The 19,908-nt window shown below is 43.9% G+C and overlaps 1 protein-coding gene across 1 annotated transcript in view; it reads right to left on the reverse strand.

Annotated features, from left to right (window-relative positions):
* Nucleotides 1–12,579, reverse strand: part of LOC137331187 (DEP domain-containing protein 1B-like) — a 50,150-nt gene extending 37,571 nt beyond the window's left edge. The window contains exons 1-4 of the mRNA XM_067994837.1: nucleotides 12,331–12,579; nucleotides 5,689–5,954; nucleotides 3,298–3,436; nucleotides 2,451–2,578 (exon numbers count right to left, since the gene is read on the reverse strand). Of these exons, the coding sequence (XP_067850938.1) occupies nucleotides 2,451–2,578; nucleotides 3,298–3,436; nucleotides 5,689–5,954; nucleotides 12,331–12,375 (578 nt within the window). The 5' untranslated portion in view covers nucleotides 12,376–12,579. The remainder of the gene's footprint in view (nucleotides 1–2,450; nucleotides 2,579–3,297; nucleotides 3,437–5,688; nucleotides 5,955–12,330) is intronic.
* Between the last annotated feature and the right edge of the window lie 7,329 nt (nucleotides 12,580–19,908).

The following is a 19,908-nucleotide window of genomic DNA, read 5'->3' on the forward strand; positions in this document are numbered from 1 at the left end:
ACAACAGGATCAGAGCATATAATCTAGGCTGACACTCCTGTACTGAGGGAATGGTGCATTGTCCTGAGATGCTAAACCAAGATTGCATCTGTCTGTTCTGAAGGATATTACATGTTGTTAAGATCCCATGGCAAGATTCAAAGAATAGGCACATTCTTTTGGTATACTGACAAACATTCCTCCTTCAACCAATACTAAAAGTTATTACCTAGTCATTGATCTCATTGCTGTTTTTGTGCCATTACTGATGCAAAATGGTTGCTGCATTTGTTTATATAACAATCACTACTCCAAAAGCACTCCCCCCAACTGGTGTTGAATGCTGGATTATAGCGCCAAAGGAAAAAAAAATTACATTTATACAAGTCAACTTTTTTATTGAACGAGACCCTGACTGGTCTACCTTCACTGATTTCTGCACGTTGTCTATTCTCCTTACTCAGTGGCAGAGTTTTTTTTTTAAAAAGCAGTCTGGGTCCAACCTTTAAACTCTCCCAGAACAGATGCTTTGCTGTCGCTCCCTTCACCTGAGTCGCCTCAAAATTGATGAGCCACATAAATCGGTCAACTCTCCTACTCTTGCTCAGTATACTCTCTCCTACATGAATTGCCTGGGGAACAGCAGTTTTCTTTTGAACCTCAAATTACTGATTAAATGCTTATAATCTATTAAGGATTTTCATATTTCTGCAATTAATATAATTCAATAGCAACTGAGACAGTTTTAGAAGGTTTCATAAAATTAGGCAACAATAGACAACTAATAGAAATCAGTGGAGGTAGGCATGTCAGGATCTTGTTGCATAAAAAATTTGAATTGTACAATTAATTTTTTTTCTCCTTTGGCATCCACAGTCTCATTCCACCCTCTCCACCAGCCCTACAATATAGCACGGAGCTTCTGCTCTTCCCACTTTTTGTGTCATCTATTTTCCACCTCCTGCCAGCATAACTCTGATCATGCCTTTGGTCACATCACCCTACCCCCAACCCCCTCAAAAAAAATTCTCTGCTACTTCCGTAGGGATAATAGGTATGTACAAAATTGGCAGGATATGACTAGTGGTGTCCCCAAGGGATCTGCACTGGGGCCTCAGCTTTTCACTATTTAAAAATGACTTGGATGAAGGAATAGTGAGCTGTATATCCAAATTGGCTGACGACACTAAGTTAGGTGGCACGGTAAATAGTGTAGATGGGAGAAGAAAATTGTGATAGATTAAGTGAGTGAGCAAAACTGTGGCAGATGGAGTTCAGTGTACGGAAGTGTGAGGTCATCCACTTTGGGTCTAAGATCGATCAGAGTATTTTCTAAATGACAAGAATCAAAGAACTGTGGATGGGCAGAGGGATTTAGCAGCCAAGTACAGAAATCACAAAGCTATTTGACAGGTACAAAAAATAATAAAAGGCTAATGGAATTTTGGCCTTTATCTCAAGAGGGTGGAAGTTATGTTACAGCTATAGAAAGCTCTGGTTAGACTCCATCTGGAGTACTGTATTCAGTTCTGGGCACCTCACCTCAGGAAGGATATATTGGCCTTGGAGGGGGTGCAACGCAGATACACCAGAATGATACCGGGGTTAAAAGGGTTAAGTTATGAGAACAGGTCGCATAGACTAGGCTTGTATTCTCTTGAATATTGAAGATTAAGGGGTGATCTAAATGAGGTGTTTAAGATGATTAAAGGATTTAATCGGGTTTTTTTTTTATTCGTTCATGGGATGTGGGTGTCGCTGGCAAGGCCAGCATTTATTGCCCATCCCTAATTGCCCTTGGGAAGGTGGTGGTAAGCTGCAGTCCATGTGGTGAAGGTTCTCCCACAGTGCTGTTAGGAGGGGAGTTCCAGGATTTTGACCCAGCGACGATGAAGGAACGGCAATATATTTCCAGATAGAGAGAAGCTATTTCCTCTGTTGGGGAAGTCCAGAACAAAGGGGCCTAACCTTAAAATTAGAGCAAGGCTGTTCAGGGGTGATGTCAAAAACTACTACTGCACACAAAGGATAGTTGAAATCTGGAACTCTTCCCCCTGAGGTTAGGGCAACTGAAAATTTCAAAACTGAGTTTGATAGATTTTTGTTAGACTACAGAACCAAGGCGGGTAGATGGAGTTAAGATACAGATGAACCATGATCGAATTAAATGGCAGAACAGGCTTGAGGGGCTGAATAGGAACAGGAGTAAGCCATATTCCTGCTGCTGGCCACTCATCGTGCAACTCTTTGGACATTTTGTTACACTAAAGGCATACATAAATACAAGTTCTCTTTCCAATGATCAAGGCAAATTTACTTTGAAAATCATATTTTAGAAATGTAATTGAGAAAGTAGTAGTAGCATCAGCACCAATGAAAGGGAACAAGCAATTGTCTTTTGCAGGGAGCAGGGTGGAGGGAGAGGAAGAAAGAGAAAGGAAAATGAGCAAGAAAAAGAACTTAACACATACTGAGCTAGCGTCATTGATTTCCAGATTTCTTCCACAGTTCCTTGTGAAACCGCTTCCCGACGTACAATTCTACATTCTGATACTTCCCCGATTGCAATGCTGTGGCGCTTGTGCCACAATTCAGAATTCTGCAATAGATCATAAAGGAGGGCAGTTTGAGTGGCTGTAGAAACAAATATACAGGGCTTGTGAATAATTAATCTATGAGAGATCCAATAAAGCATACAATAATGAAACTGCCCATAACTAGGTAAGTTACAAGCATATCCATTGTAGAGTTTGCCATTGGGAGGAATATAAAACTTGAGTTTTAAACTATTTTCAGCCATGTTTAAAATACATAGCCTATATTACCAAGAAGCTAAACATCCATCTTTCTTAGAAAACCTGTGACACAATAGCCTCAATGAAAGCATTTTGCATCCCACAAATCATACATCACGATGCAGTTTTTTTGTAAGTTGTATATCATTTGCATGTTTAGACAGACCTTCCTAAAAATGATGATGGGTTTGATGGTGGATGTATGAGTGACTACATGTATGCAATCAAATGATGCCCAGAACCAGTTAAGTAAAACTTTAGCTACCATTTAACTTTCCATGGCACATCTTCCTACAAAAAAGTGACTAAATTGAACACAAGATCTTACTTTCTTGCATATTTTATACCCTGCATAGATTTGTAAACAATGCAATTTACAATCTAGAGTTTAATATTTAACAAGTTAAACACATGGTTGAAGTGAAGATCATCGCCAATGTACCATATATACTTTTTATGAACCAAATTTGAATTGCAACTGAATGAATATCAAGAAATACAAATTAATTCCAAAATGCCTTACCAAAATTATAGGCCTTACTGGGACAGGACCTGCCTTTGGAACATCATAGTCACTCCAATTTGGAAATTTGGGATTTATGTCACAAATTAAATGGGATGGCCTTTTTGGATAAGGCTTAAGAGGAGATGATGGAGGAAATCTGCAAAACAAAATGTATACATCATGCAATTATTATATTTACACAAGGTTAATGATTTTATATTCTGTAACAACTTAAACTGACATGGGGCTGGTGAAATTCTAGTTAACTGGTTGGAAGACTATGTATTTATAGTACAACTGTAGCATTGGGGCAAAGTGATTTTGCTTCACACCAGCAGTTAGTGCAAATACAGCTTGCAATCAGAATCAGGGCCTGAGCTGACAATGAAATGAAGCAAAGAGATGCCCTGGAGAAGGCAGTGTTAATTGTATCATGTGATTTATAACAATTAGTGTTATTGTATTCACGTGGTGCATGTCAATTGGAGACTCTCTTGTATCCTTTTTATGAGAGCTTACCTGGGGTATGGGGTGTGTGTAAGGGGGATCTCTGCGTAAAGGCTTGGAAGCAATTGAAGACCTGGCTATAGCATTCTATCCTTCACCACTTGGCTATCCAATTTATAACAAGTGTTACTCTGCTTCAGAGTCAGTTCAGGACACCAAATTTACATTTCATGAGTTTAGCTTTGGTGCTAAGCCAAAATTTGTAATATGAAAGTGCAGTTAGATGTGTATTTCTTCCCTTGCTCTCTACCCAAGAATTTTCATTTAGCCAGTTTCACTAGGATTTGACTATAGGCTTAAGAGGGATTTTGTGCAATTTATATCATATCTTCAGATAAATTCAGCCCTCAAGGGAATAAACCCTCAATAAAGCATGCCAGCACAGACACGATGGGCCAAATGGCCTCCTTCTGTGCTGTAAATTTCTATGAAAGCATGCTTCTGGAAATGGGGTCCACCTAGAAATAGCTAGAGGAAAAATTATATTTTCACACAGGCCACAACAACGCAAAGGTTTTAGATGTTATGGTAAACACTTGAGGGGGGTGGTGGAGAAGCAAGAGAGAAAGAAAAAAATGTAATTGAAGGCATGGAGAGCTAGGAGTGAGTCAGAGGTCATCTTTGCCTTATAGTCTAGCTGGGGCAGAGTCTGGAGAAACCTGATGTGGAAGACAGTGAGAACCCTCTTTTGGACAGTGCTGTCTAGTTTGAGATTTGTTATTTTGTAAAATGAACTTAGCCCATTAACAAGGATCGTGTAGCATACCTTAGGCTACAAGTAGTATTATGAAATAGGTTGAAGTTCACTAAACATTCTGTTTGTTCAAAATGCCAACTAGTTGGTTTACAATTGGCAAGGAGAATATGAATCAATCTCCTGGAAGGTTGATGAAACATGTGGGACCACATGCAAGATTATACAGTATCCAGCTCACACAATGAGGTGTCTCACCATTATGACCATGGTCACACTTTCAAATAACTAGATATTGCGTACACAGGGAAAACTCCTGATTATAGGATCCACTTACAGGTGAGACTATTTAGTACAAACAAAATTTGTAACAACTTTTGGGAATCTAAAAAAAACAGCTGTCGGCTGCCTGAACATTGCAAGTTGAAGTGCCAATGGTGCCCATCATTTCAATTTTTAAACTCAAGACAAACTTCATTAATTCTCCCCACCAAGCATCACACTCACTTGTACAGGAATAAGAATACAGAAAGAGATCACAACTTAAGAAACATGTAATGCAAGAAACTTCAGAAACAAAAAGATTAGAAAATGAAAGTAACAGCATATTGCTGGTTATTATTACAGTTATCCAATACTGTGTTAGGAGGTGCATTTATACCAGAGTTCCCCACATGAAGGACACATGTGAGGGTTGTTTGGGGGGGTGGGGGGGTGAAGAAAAGGAGAGAGAAAGAGGGGGGCTATGCTATTGGGATGATACTTCTGGACAACAGGAAAACAAAAAGCAAGTTACAGCTACTCACATTAAACTTCCAGTGTGCAGCTCAAGAATGACCTTATTGGCATGGGAGCGAACTGCTAGTCATCTGAAGTCACTGGATTAAAGTGAACCAAAATGGAAAAACAGGAAGAGCAGGACAGTAGTAATTTAATGTTCAATACCACTGAGCAGGGATGAATGCAAGTTCAGGTCCTACTCTGCTCAGCTGCCAATCTGAGATGCATCAAGCAAGGGCTCACCAGTTTCCTGGTAGAGGCAAAGATCAGAAGAGAATTCAGTAGGAAATTCTTTGGCACCTCAGCAGATGGCGACAGGGAGTGAGCAGTGGGCCATTGTGTCAGATGCATGTGCCAGATGAAGGAAAGGGATTAAAAATACCAGGTTTTTAAAAAAGAAAATATCACAGCAGATAAAAATGTCATACCTATACAACCGATTATTGTCTTCAAAATCTTCTTTTCCCCATCTTCCTTTTATATCTTCAACCACATGATTTTTTAAGAACTTTTTGAGCAACTGCACAGTCTGGTAACGAGTAACTTCAGGTCCAAAATTGTGATTACTTCTAAGTAATTGATGTAACCAATCAACAGCTTCTGCGGCAGTAAAGCAGCGCTCGTAAGTACGGAAGTGAAGACGATGCTTCTTCAGGGGCATCCCAGCTCGAAAAAGCTCGATAGTTTCATTCCACTGGGAGAGGTGGGGAGAAAAAAAAAAATAATCCAATCAGATTTTTTGTTAAGTACTAGCAGAGGTGTTTTCAAAAGAAACAAACTATGTTAACTTGTAGACATTACATCCCATCATGTACAGGACCCTTTCCCCCCAGGTTTATCATCATCAACTAGTGAAATTAAAGTTGAAAACCAGAAATAATTAAAATTTGGTAAATATAGCAACAAGAGTAAGCCATTCAGCCCGAAAGCCTGTTCACCATTCAATTAGACCATGGCTGATATGTACCTCAACTCCATCTCCCTTGATACCCTTGCCTAACAAAAAGGTATTGATCTCAATCTTAAATTTCAATTGGCCCAGCATCCACAGCCTTTTGGGGGAAGTTCCAATTTACAGTTGAATTGCAGTAATGTATAGAGCGAGATTATTTAATCCAACAGTTGTTTAAAATAGCTCCACACCTAACTCAGTTGTACGAGCTGGCAAAAGAAAATACACATCAGGCTGGCATGAACTGGAGAAGTGAAGCTTTCAGTACATGAAGTGGGCAGGTAGGCAATTTAATACTACCTTCCAGTTAGGTAAACTCAACTATATGTATGTAAGGAATCTTACAACACCAGGTTATAGTCCAACAATTTTATTTTAAAATCACAAGCTTTCGGAGATTATCCCCTTCGTCAGGTGAGTGACGAAGGGGATAATCTCCAAAAGCTTGTGATTTTAAAATAAAATGGTTGGACTATAACCTGGTGTTGTAAGATTCCTTACATTTGTCCACCCCAGTCCATCACCGGCATCTCCACATCATGGCAACTATATGTAAACAGTCTCCTCTATCCTCCTCCAAAATATTGTATTCAGTCATTCCACCTCAAATCAATGACATCTCAGACAGTATGTATAAAAGTAATGCAAATGAGAAAATCTCCCCCAATGGCTCCAATAGGTAACTTAAAATAGTGGAAGACACCCATTTCAATTTGTGGGCCGAATTGAATTAACTGACCTTAGCCAAGGTTTCAGGTTCGTCAGACTGCAGAGGACAGGGGAGGGGGTTAAAAAAAAGTCCGTTCTCCCAAACAAATAACCACTCAGGGGCAATAGTGAAAGGTTGCTGAAGGCCACCTAGGCCTCTTTCTTCCCCTTTCCCTCTCCCTCCAAAAAAAAATCTCCTCTAGCACCATCTCTTCCTTGTCTTCTTCCATACACCCGCCCCCCCGCCTCATTTCAAATCCTTGCTGACAGCCCTCCCAAGTCAATTTCCTCAGGTGTTCTCCCTTACCACCAAATTACATCACAAGTTCAAACCTACACTTAACTCCCCTAGGTCCTCTTCTGACTTCACTGTGTCTTTACTGTCAGTCTCAGTCATATAAAACTTTCCAACCCACACCCGTGGCCATCGCATTTCTCCCAAGGCATTGCTCACCAACAAGGCTATCTCCCTCTCCACCCACATCCCACTGCTGTCCCTTAATGCCACAACCCTCTTCCATCTGCCCATGAAAAACCTCTCCTCCAGCTTAATCACTAATTCACCAACTCCCAATAGCCTGACCCTCCACAACACCCGTCACCAGTGACTTGCTTGGCCACTCCCTTGCTTCTGTATTTGGTGCCCTTGTTCCTACCAAATCATTCACTTTATCACTCCTACTGCTTCCCTGAAACAATCCCCCATCTTAGTGCCCTCATGTGTGAGGGCTGCAAAGTGCACAAGCACACTACTGACAGCCATTGACATAATCAAGCTAAGTCTATCAAACACTTGAATGTTTCTCTGCAGAAACAAACCTACTATTCTAGGGTCATCCTGGAGGGCAAGGACAAACACAAGCTCCTCTGAGGATTTATTTCCTTATTAAACCTCTTTCCCCTGCTCCTATATACTTGTTTCCAACACTGAATGGAACAATTCATGAATTTTTTTTCAGTCTGAGGTTGAAACCATCCATGCAGTTGTCCCTTCTGCTTACTCGTGTTCCTTTCCCTTCCTGCTCCTGTCAGCTACACACTCCAGTTCTAATCACGCCACAGATTCCTCACTTCCCAATGACCCTGCCACACATACTGCTTCCATGATATCCAGCTACTGTCCCTTGATATTCTCCCTGCCCGACTCCACCACTTAACTTTTCCTCTTGACCATCATGTGAGTAACAGCTCCATTTAAAAAAAAATTGCTCCTCCCACCACCCCACTGAAAACAAACATTTGACCCCATCATTCTCTCCAAATATTGCTCCAGCCCTGGCCTCCCTTTCCAGTCAAGGTTCTCAAATACATTGTCCCCTCCTAGCTCAATGTGCAGTCCAAAACTTCTTGTTCAAATCCCTCCAGTCCAGCTTCTACCCTTCTCAGCTCTGGGGAAAAGTCATTATCCATGTGCTCAATCTTCCTGCAATTTCAAATCCTGGTGTTCAAATCCCTCTCCTCCATTGTCTAGCTGTGTGGGACTGCCTATGCATGATTCACCCCCATCTATAAAGTCTAATGACGACTAGAAAAGAGACAGCCAGGGGGAGACCACTGCTTTTGTGGAGCATAAAAACTGGCATAGACCAGTTGGCCTCTTTCTGCACTGTAAATTCTATGTAATTCTCCATGCCCCTGCAAAATCACCATTGGAGCACCCAAGGATCTATCCTCAATGTCCCTCTCCTCTTTTACCTAGATGTTGACCCTCTAATGTAATTTGTAGGCATGGGACCAGCATGCATATGGAAGCTGACACTTCCTTCAACCTGTGTGCCATCATGCTGTACATTTCTGACAGTCAGATCTTCCTTCATTTGACTATTGGGAAAAATGAAAACCATAACTCCACTCCCTCAGCACTGACCCCATCCCCCTGCTCAGGTTGAATGAGTGCAAATCCTTGGCATTCCATTTTTACCAAGAACCAAGCTTCAGATCTCACATTCTGTCATTGATTCTACTGACTTCCACCTCTACAATATCTCCTTCTTCTGTCCCCATCTCAGCCCCTCTACTGTTGGAACCCTTATCCATGCTCATGTCCCCTCTAGTCTTAAATTATTCCAATGCCCTCCTTGCCAGCCTCCCATCATCCAGCTTCCATAAACTTCAACATGCCTAAAATGCAGCATCCTGTCCTGCATTAGTAACCAGCTACCTCTGTCCCTGTCATATTGGCTCCATTCCTCAACCCATTAAATTTAAAATACTTGTCCTCAAACCCCTCCATAACCTCACTTTGTGCCACCTCTGCAATCTCTTCCAGCCTTATGTCCCTAAATCTTCTGACTCAACTCCATTTTACAATCAATTTTCATCGCCCTTCCTAATCTCTCCCTCCATAGCTCACTTTCCATTCCCCAATCTATTTCCATTGTGAAACACCTTGGGATGTTTATATTAAAAATGCATTATAAACACAATTGTTGCTGGCACTAACAAGATGCCCAGTATATCTAGGCTGTTAGAGCTCAAAACATTGACAAGCCTGAAGCAGAGGGTGGAGTTTATTGGACTCATTTTTCCTAATATTCAAATGAAGTTAATTGCAGCTTGATGGCACAGAGATTGAGGGAAGTGTCAGCTTCCATATGCTGCTGGTCCCATGCCTCTTGGATGAAGGCACCGAATGTATGATTGCTAAATTTGCTGATGACACAAAGGTAGGTAGGAAAGTAAGTTATGAAGAGGACATAAGGAGTCTGCAAAGGGATATAGATAGGTTAAGTGAGTGGGCAAAAATTTGGCAGATGGAGAATAATGTGGGAAAATGTGAACTTGTCCACTTTGGCAGGAGGAATAGAAAAGCAGTATATTATTTAAATGGAGAGAGATTGCAGAACTCTGAGGTACAGAGGGATCTGGGTGTCCTAGTACATGAATGACAAAAAGTTAGTATGCAGGTACAGCAAGTGATTAGGAAGGCAAATGGAATGTTGTCATTTATTGCAAGGGGAATGGAATATAAAAGTAGAGATGTTTTGCTACAGTTGTACGGGGCATTGGTGAGACCACATCCAGAATACTGTGTGCAGTTTTGGTCTCCTTATTTAAGAAAGGACATCACTGCTTAGGAGGCAGTTCAGAGAAGGTTTACACTACTGATTCCTGGGGTGAGGGGGGTTATCTTATGAGGGAAGGTTGGACAAGTTGGGCCTGTATACACTGGAGTTTAGAAGAATGAGAGGTGATCTTATTGAAACATAAGATCCTGAGAGGACTAGAAGGGGTAGATCCTGAGAGGATGTTTCCCCTTGTGGGAGAGACTAGAACTAGGAGCCACAGTTTAAAAATAAGGGGTCTCCCATTTAAGACAGATGAGGAGAATGTTTTTCTCTGAGGGTCAAGAGTCTGTGGAACTCCCTTCCCCAGAAAGTGGTGGAGGCAGGGTCATTGAATATTTTTTAAGGCTGAGTTAGATAGATTCCTGATTAACAAGGGAATCAAAGGTAGACAGGAAAGTAGGGTTGAGATGACAAACAGATCAGCCATGATCTTATCAAATGGCAGAGCAGGCTCAAGGGGCCGAATGGCCTACGCCTTCTCTTAATTCGTATGTATGTACAAATTACATCAACATCTAGATAAAAGAGAGGGATACAGAGGTAAAGACACTGGGCCCAAAATTTCATGATCCCTGCTCTGACAAAGTGAGTCAGGGCAGGAATTCTGGCTGATGGTATCCTAGAGTCATCCCAGAGCAGATTGAGTAGTGGTGCAAAAGAGACACCCCCACCTGGCAGACACTTAGCTGAACCCTGCTGATCCAATCAGGGAGCTACAGGTCCTTATTTGGGATGAAAAGTAATAAAACATTTTCAGATTTGTCCCAAGGTTTATGCCCTACATATATTATGAAACTTTTCACTCTGGACGTCTTGTCATACAGCAAGAACAAAGTCCTACCACTGAGATAGATGTTAAAGCAAGGAGGAAAAATGTAAATGCTTGAAAAAAAAAACGAATTTTGCATTCCATATATTTCCCCTTCAAGTTTCCTGTGTTAGAAATTAAAGTACAATAAGCTTATCCTTTGGCTGCAAGTCTTAAAGTATACAACCCAAAAGTACTATTTTTAGTGAAAAAAATCACAGCACTTCTTGCCCCAAAGGCTTGTTTAAATTATTTCAGGAACCACAAATACTGCAAACAAGTCACCATGGACTGGGGTATTTTACTATTTCCTGTAGCTCTCTGAACTGCAATATGGCTACAACAGATGTTATTTGATGTGGAGAAGCCCTGATCTGATAACGTACAACAATCCTTCCTTAAATAATGTAATTAATGCATTTCCTTAAATCATGGATTTTTAAAAGATATTTTCTTTTATTTACAGTATATATTTTCACTCCTGCACAACAGTTGAGTAAAGTACTTGTTTTTAAACTTGTCAACTTTAATAAACTTTAAAATTTAGTTAGGAAGGAATGGGAAGAGTGGAGAATCTAAAAGAAATGGAAATGTTTGCTAAAGCTATTATTCTGACGTGAATAGCGGCAAGCAGTGGAAGAGACGGCAGCAGTTTTGAAAGGGGAGAGAATAATGCCTACAGAAAGGGAATGATATCATTGAGCAGTGGGACAAGATAGGCGATTGGTTAGGAGCCAGTTTAGACAGCCAGTTAAAAAATCTACAAACTGCATCTCCTGGCACCAAAAATCAAGGAGTCTACAATCATGGCCCTGCCTCTCGTACAAACCTAGTTCAAGTTTTCAACATCAATCTAATTTTAAATTATTGGTAGAATTTCAAATGCACAAGATGTCTAAATTGAATAGAACGGTTGCTCGAGGTTTGCATCATGCGATTGCAGGAAATCCATCCTCACATGGAGCATAAACACCGGCATAGGCCTGTTGGGTCGCATGGGCTGTTCGTGTGTTGTACATACTTTGTAAGTGTAACCACTTGCTCACTCAGCCATCAGGGACTCTCAGTTAGAACAGGAAAGAGCTACACATTAATACCTTCAACATATTCTCTGCAACTTGGAGAAAACTAATCAGCTAATAGTCACCACCTTTAATCCTGCATATACCACAGCACAAGAGAACTAAGATGATAAACCATAAGAAAACAAAATTACATTTTTGTCACAGGCATAAACACGAAAAACAAATCCAGATAAAGTATTTACCCAACAGATGAGCAAATAGCTCACACATGGAAATCACAAGTCAAGTGTACTCCTTGGATAAACAAGTAGTATCCAGCAGGTTCCCTCACTTCTAATCCTGAGCACAAGTCACTCGGAAACCAAAAAGCGGCATTTTGAAATCAAAATTGAGAACTTTTAAAACCCAACGTGAAACTTAGCTAATAATTCCAATAATAAAAAAGGACGCGTTTAACCACCGACCGAGCCCCGGCTCTACCGGGACAGCGAAAGGTCAGAGTGACTCACCAACTTGGTGGCCCTGTACGGGCCCGGCGTGATCTTACTCTCCATGGTCACTCTGCCCGGCGACTCTACTTCACTTCGCAGCGCTCCAGCTGCGACGGTGCCCGGCCCCGGGCGGCGCGGCTTACTGTGTCCCCGTGTCGGTGCCCGGCCCCGGGCGGCTCGGCCTCACTGTGTCGGTGCCCGGCCCCGGGCGGCGCGGCCTCACTGTGTCCCCGTGTCGGTGCCCGGCCCCGGGCGGCTCGGCCTCACTGTGTCCCCCCCTGTGTCGGTGCCCGGCCCCGGGCGGCTCGGCCTCACTGTGTCCCCCCCCTGTGTCGGTGCCCGGCCCCGGGCGGCTCGGCCTCACTGTGTCCCCCCGTGTCGGTGCCCGGCCCCGGGCGGCGCGGCCTCACTGTGTCCCCGTGTCGGTGCCCGGCCCCGGGCGGCTCGGCCTCACTGTGTCCCCCCCCTGTGTCGGTGCCCGGCCCCGGGCGGCTCGGCCTCACTGTGTCCCCCTGTGTCGGTGCCCGGCCCCGGGCGGCTCGGCCTCACTGTGTCGGTGCCCGGCCCCGGGCGGCTCGGCCTCACTGTGTCCCCCCCCTGTGTCGGTGCCCGGCCCCGGGCGGCTCGGCCTCACTGTGTCCCCCTGTGTCGGTGCCCGGCCCCGGGCGGCTCGGCCTCACTGTGTCCCCCTGTGTCGGTGCCCGGCCCCGGGCGGCTCGGCCTCACTGTGTCCCCCTGTGTCGGTGCCCGGCCCCGGGCGGCTCGGCCTCACTGTGTCCCCCTGTGTCGGTGCCCTGCCCCGGGCGGCTCGGCCTCACTGTGTCCCCCTGTGTCGGTGCCCGGCCCCGGGCGGCTCGGCCTCACTGTGTCCCCCTGTGTCGGTGCCCGGCCCCGGGCGGCTCGGCCTCACTGTGTCCCCCTGTGTCGGTGCCCTGCCCCGGGCGGCTCGGCCTCACTGTGTCCCCCTGTGTCGGTGCCCGGCCCCGGGCGGCTCGGCCTCACTGTGTCCCCCTGTGTCGGTGCCCGGCCCCGGGCGGCTCGGCCTCAGTGTCCGTTAACTTCCATCAAGTTTCTCAACCTCGCGCATTAAACCCTGGCCAGTTTAAATCAGGAGCAGGGGGAGGAGGCCGCGCTCTGATTGGACGGGACCGACAGTCCCATGACCCGCAGGAGCTGCTCTCATTGGGAAATGGTAACCAGGGGCGACCAGGCAGTTTGTGTAAGGACCACTGAACGTTCGAATTCACAGGGTTAGACCAATCGGAGATCAGACAAGAGCGGCGGCGCGTGCGGCTCGGTGGGGGAAGAGTGTGTTTGGAGGGCGGGGAGTCAGTCAGTCAGTCAGTCAGTGTTTGGAGGGCGGGGAGTCAGTCAGTGGTCAGTCAGTGTTTGGAGGGCGGGGAGTCAGTCAGTGGTCAGTCAGTGTTTGCAGGGCGGGGAGTCGGTCAGTGGTCAGTCAGTGTTTGCAGGGCGGGGAGTCAGTCAGTGGTCAGTCAGTGTTTGCAGGGCGGGGAGTCGGTCAGTGGTCAGTCAGTGTTTGCAGGGCGGGGAGTCAGTCAGTGGTCAGTCAGTGTTTGGAGGGCGGGGAGTCAGTCAGTGTTTGCAGGGAGGGGAGTCAGTCAGTCGTCAGTCAGTGTTTGCAGGGCGGGGAGTCAGTCAGTCAGTTAGTGTTTGGAGGGCGGGGAGCAGTCGGTCATTGGTGTGTTTGGGCCTCTTTCGATTATCATCTTTTGAGTGTCATCAACTCATAAAATCCAACAAAAGTGCCCCCTTTTTAGAGGAGCACGGCCAGTGGACACCCAAATCATACAAAAGACAAAGAAAACATAAAATTAAATCATAATGTTATTTTCACTATCAACTACACACTCCAGTCCCTGTGGTCGGTGTGTTTATTCTATGCTCAGAAGAGCATAATGACTGTTTTTTAACATTAAATACAGAAAAGAGGACGCCAATTGGCCCGTCCGAGTCTGTGTCGCCTCTTTGCTGGGGCAATCCGAAACTAATCACTGCGCCCTGCTCCTAGGTCTTTACCAATGTTTCTAGGGACAAGTGCGAGGAGATATTTTCCCCGAGTCTCACAGATTTGAAATCCATCTGACGATGTGCCTTAAACTCACGGAAAATGAACTCTGCTCTGCTACATGCATAGTCTTACATGTCTTTCACTTTTTAAATTATTATTTCCTGTAAGGAAGTATAGAAAAATTGACGACAGGATAAAGGCAGCGGAGTTTTGGACAAGCTGAAGTTTACGGAGGGTGGAGGATAGGATGCCAGCCAGAAGAGCATTGGAATAGTGGAGTGAGGAGGTAATAACTGCACGGATGTGGGTTTGTTCCAGCAGCAGTTGGCTGAGGTAGGGGAGAAGACGGCTATTGGAGATAGATAGATTTCCAGACACAAAAGGCATCAAGGAGTATGGGGAGAGAGTGGGAATATGGTATTGAGATAATCAGCCATGATCATATTGAATGGTGGAGCAGGCTCAAAGGGCCAAATGGCCTACTTCTGCTCCTATTTTCTATGTTGTGAATGGAGAAGATATGGGGTTGGAAGCTCAGCTTGAGGTTGAATAGGATGCTGAGTTTGCGAACAGTCTCGTTCAGCCTGAGGCAATGGAAGAGCAGGGAGCTGGAATTGGTGTCAACGGTACGGATTTTGTGGCAGAAGTCGAAGACGATGGCATCAGTCTTCTCAATGTTTGGCTGGAGGAAATCACAGCTCATCCAAGACTGGAAAAGCAAATTTGACAGCAGAGATAGTGATGGGATCGAGAGGTGGTGGAGAGGTCGAATTGGGTATCATCAGCATTCATGTGGGAGCTGACCCAATTTTGCCATGGAGCAGCATGTAGATGAAGATGAAGGGGAGGACAAGGATGGATCCATGGGGAATTCCCAAAGTGATGGTGCAGGGGCAAGAAGACAAGCTATTGCTGGAGATAACTATCCGATCGCAGCTAGAGTAAGAGTGGAACCAAGCAAGGGCAGTACTACTGAAGTGGACAACAGAGGAGAGGCTTTGGAGTTGGATGGTGTAATCGATCCCGTCAAAAATTGCAGAGAGATCAAGAAGGATGTGGAGGGATAATGCGCCATGGTCACAGGCACAGAGTGTGTTATTTGTGACTTTGATTAGGGCCATTTTGGTACTATGGGAGGGGTGAATACCTGACTGGAGAGTTTCAAACAGGGAGTTGTGGGAGAGATGGGCACAGATTTGGGTGGTGACAAATCTCTACATTATTGTAGGAAAATGAGGCATAACAGGAGGGAGGCGCTGACAACTGAAGGGGGCACACCCAACCTAAAGCCATCAACCACCTGGAGGAGCTAACTCCAGATAACATTGCTGCGATTCCATTGAGCCCATTGGAGAAGGGCATGTATCTGCAGGCTAGTACACATTCTTGCAGCTTTTTCTTTCCTTACTGAATTTATCTTACACTTGAGCATTCTATAAATAGGTAACTTTCCAGGTACCATAACTGTATTGTTGATGATTTGCCATTTGTGTTGTTGCTGCAATGGTGCTGGTAAATCCTGCACCACAGCCTCATTATTTCCATTTAGTTTTGCCTCTTCCTGATCCTCTTCTTGCCCCTCTTGCTTGGTGACTCCTCACCTGACAGTATAATTGTCCAGTATGCAACACACAATTATCATTTTGGAGACCTTTTTAAGGCTGTACAATAGCACCCCTGCCAACCACCAACACCCACAGAGCTATTCAATGCTTAATTTGTATCCTTGTAAAGGCATGTGCCTCATGATATTTTCTTTCTTATCTTGGAATCTTAAAAAAACGAAGAGCACTCACTTGGTGATGGTCATCTTAGGAAAATTGATAGGTCATCTTAGGAAAATTGATAAAGTCCTTGACTCTGGCAATATTTGCAGCTGTGCATTTTATGCTGGCTAATCTGACAGACATCACGCATGGCAGCCTAAAAGGAGCCAGTGACATGGAAGTTCATGACAGTGGTGACAGCTGTAGAGGAGTTTAGAGGTCTGGCTGTAGGAGATAGCAAAGTTCTGCTTTTGTTCTGCGACTGTTTCCCTGGTGAAGTGTAAGCAGTGAAGACACAGCTCTGCAGTTATATCCAAGTATATTGGGTTGGCAAGGGTTCAAAGTTCTTCCCATGTAAAACACCTTTGAATGGTGGGTAGTAAAAAGGAAAAATAAAGAAAAAATTAAAGTGCAATGCCAAAAAAAGCAGTGCAGCTAGAGTAATTCAACACAAGTAACCCAAAAGTGAACTCATAAAAGTGATACACAAGTTATTTTGAACAGTTTTAAGAAAAGAAGAACTGCCTATGCAGGTAATGATGATCTGTATTGATGCAAATGAATGGAATTTGCAGGGCTTGGAGGCCCTGCCAAAACACAGAAAATGAATGCCTCGAATGAGGTTTGTGCCCTGGACCAGCACAAACCTTCTACTCCTCCAGTGCATAACATCAAACAAATAACACAAGGTTGGCTGTGTCCGAGTTATAGATCATAAGCACCCTGTATACAGAATAAGTTATTATTAAGAACATAAGAAATAGGAGCAGGAGTAGGCCAATCGGCCCCTCGAGCCTGCTCCGCCATTCAATAAGATCATGGCTGATCTGATCCTAACCTCAAATCTAAATTCATGTCCAATTTCCTGCCCACTCCACATAACCCCTAATTCCCTTTACTTCTAGGAAACTGTCTATTTCTGTTTTAAATTTATTTAATGATGTAGCTTCCACAGCTTCCTGGGGCAGCAAATTCCACAGACCTACTACCCTCTAAATGAAGAAGTTTCTCCTCATCTCAGTTTTGAAAGAGCAGCCCCTTATTCTAAGATTATGCCCCCTAGTTCTAGTTTCACCCATCCTTGGGAACATCCTTACCGCATCCACCCGATCAAGCCCCTTCACAATCTTATATGTTTCAATAAGATTGCCTCTCATTCTTCTGAACTCCAATGAGTAGAGTCCCAATCTACTCAACCTCTCCTCATATGTCCGCCCCCTCATCCCCGGGATTAACCAAGTGAACCTTCTTTGTACTGCCTCGAGAGCAAGTATGTCTTTTCTTAAGTACGGACACCAAAACTGTATGCAGTATTCCAGGCGCGGTCTCACCAATACCTTATATAACTGCAGCAATACTTCCCTGTTTTTATATTCTATCCCCCTAGCAATAAAAGCCAACATTCCATTGGCCTTCTTGATCACCTGCTGCACCTGCATACTAACTTTTTGATTTTCTTGCACTAGGACCCCCAAATCCCTTTGTACTGCAGTACTTTCCAGTTTCTCGCCATTGAGATAATAACTTGCTCTCTGATTTTTCCTGCCAAAGTGCATAACCTCACATTTTCCAATATTGTATTGCATCTGCCAAATCTCCACCCACTCACCCAGCCTGTCTATATCCCCTTGTAGATTTTTTATGTCCTCCTCACTCTCTACTTTCCCTCCCATCTTTGTATCATCTGCAAACTTTGATACGTTACACTCGGTCCCTTCCTCCAAATCGTTAATATAGATTGTAAAGAGTTGGGGACCCAGCGCCGACCCCTGCGGAACACCACTGAAATCATTATAATTGATTAAATGTCAACAGCCTCACTTGAGATAGTAACATGATTTGCTTCACATTAAATCAACATGTCACAGATTCGAGTTAATTTAAGATTCATTGGAACGTGGGAACAGGAGTAGGCCATTTAGCCCCATATAACTTAATACCTTTGGTTAACAAAAATCTATCAATCTCAGATTTAAAATTAACAATTGAGCTAGCATCAACTGCTGTTTGCGGAAGAGAGTTCTAAACTTCTACCAGCGTTGCGTGTAGAAGTGTTTCCTAACTTCACTCCTGAAAGTCCTGGCTCTAATTTTTAGGCTATGTCCCCTAGTCCTAGACTCCCCAACCAGCGGGAATAATTTCTCTCTATCTACCCTATCAGTTCTCCTTAATATCTTGAAAACTTCAATCAAATCACCCGTTAATCTTCTAAATTCCAGGGAATACAACCCTTGTTTGTGTAATCTCTCCTCGTAATTCAACCCTTGGAGTCCAGATATCATTCTAATATATCTACGCTGCACTCCCTCCAAGGCCAGTCCTTCCTAAGGTGCGGTGCCCAGAACTGAACACAGTACTCCAGGTGTGGTCTAACCAGGGCTTTGTATTGTTGTAGCATAACTTCCATCCCCTTATATTCCGGTCCTCTAGATATAAAGGCCAGCATTCCATTAGCCTTTTTGATTATTTTCTGTACCTGTCCATGACATTTTAATGATCCATGTACATTGACCCCTAAGTCTCTTTGGACTTCCACTGTGTTGAGCTTTTCACCATTTAGAAAGTACTCTGATCTATCCTTTTTAGGTCCAAAGTGGATGACCTCACATTTGCCTACATTGAAATCCATTCGCCACAGTTTTGCCCATTCACTTAATCTATTAATATCTCTCTGTAATTTTATGCTTCCATCTACACTGCTTACAATGCTGTCTATCTTTGTGTCAACTTGGATATGTGGCTCTCTATCCCATCACCTAAGTCGTTAATAAATACAATGAATAGTTGAGGCCCCAACACCGATCCTTATGAGACACCACTCGTCACATCCTGCCAATTTGAGTACCTGCCCATTATCCCTACTCTTTGTCTCCTGCCGCTCAGCCAATTTCCTAACCAAGTCAATAATTTGCCCTCAATTCCATGAGCTTCGACTTTAGCTAACAGTCTCTTATGAGGAACTTTATCGTTTCTCAAACGTTTTCAGTACTCAACCTTCCAAAAAATTGCCCCAAAATTCACCAGAACCCAGTTAAACAATAACACACTTTAATTTCAACGCATTAAATGTTCACTAAATTAAAAAAAATCAAAATTAAATTCTGCATTGATCAGTTACTTTGAACATAAAAACAAAAAATCTTAACCTGTTCAAAAACGCAAATTATTTGTACCGTTTCTTATTCATATAACTTTATGAGTGCCATTAACTGTGATATTTGGGTCCGTTTTGCTTATTTGTGGTTTGCCTATTTTTTCTCTATTTAATTTCCTACAACTCCTCGCTCCACACAATCCCCTGGTGCCGATATGCTCACACACTACCTGAAGGCGCAGCCACACACACATAGTTGAGAATGGTGATGCTCCATTCGGTTTTTAAAAAGTAGAGCCGCTGCGTAGTTCAAAGGGTTTTCTTGTTCCCAGGCGGAGCATCGGGGATCGTTTTATTTTTGCTGCATTGGAAATCTTCAGGAAGATCAACTCCAAGCCAGTCCAGAAGAAGTGCGGGAGGCGAAGAAATTAAGTATCTGCGCGATATTATATCAAAGAAAAACCTAACCTTGCCGAATAGGAAACAGTCCAAAGGAGTATAGTGTAGTATTGTGGGAGGGAGTGTTGGTGCTTGCGGGGAGCGAGAGGGAGGACGGAGCCATCGGACCTTGGCCGGGGGGGAAAGGATACTTTGTAGCGACTCCGATGGGAATATTGTTACTGTGTGTTACAATGTGTCGGTGCGCGGAGCTCTCCTCCACCGTGAAGGTTTTTGTTTCAATCACCCCGCCCCCACTTCAGAAAAAC

This window comes from Heptranchias perlo, chromosome 1 (assembly GCF_035084215.1).
Source record: "Heptranchias perlo isolate sHepPer1 chromosome 1, sHepPer1.hap1, whole genome shotgun sequence".
NCBI classification, from domain to species: domain Eukaryota; kingdom Metazoa; phylum Chordata; class Chondrichthyes; order Hexanchiformes; family Hexanchidae; genus Heptranchias; species Heptranchias perlo.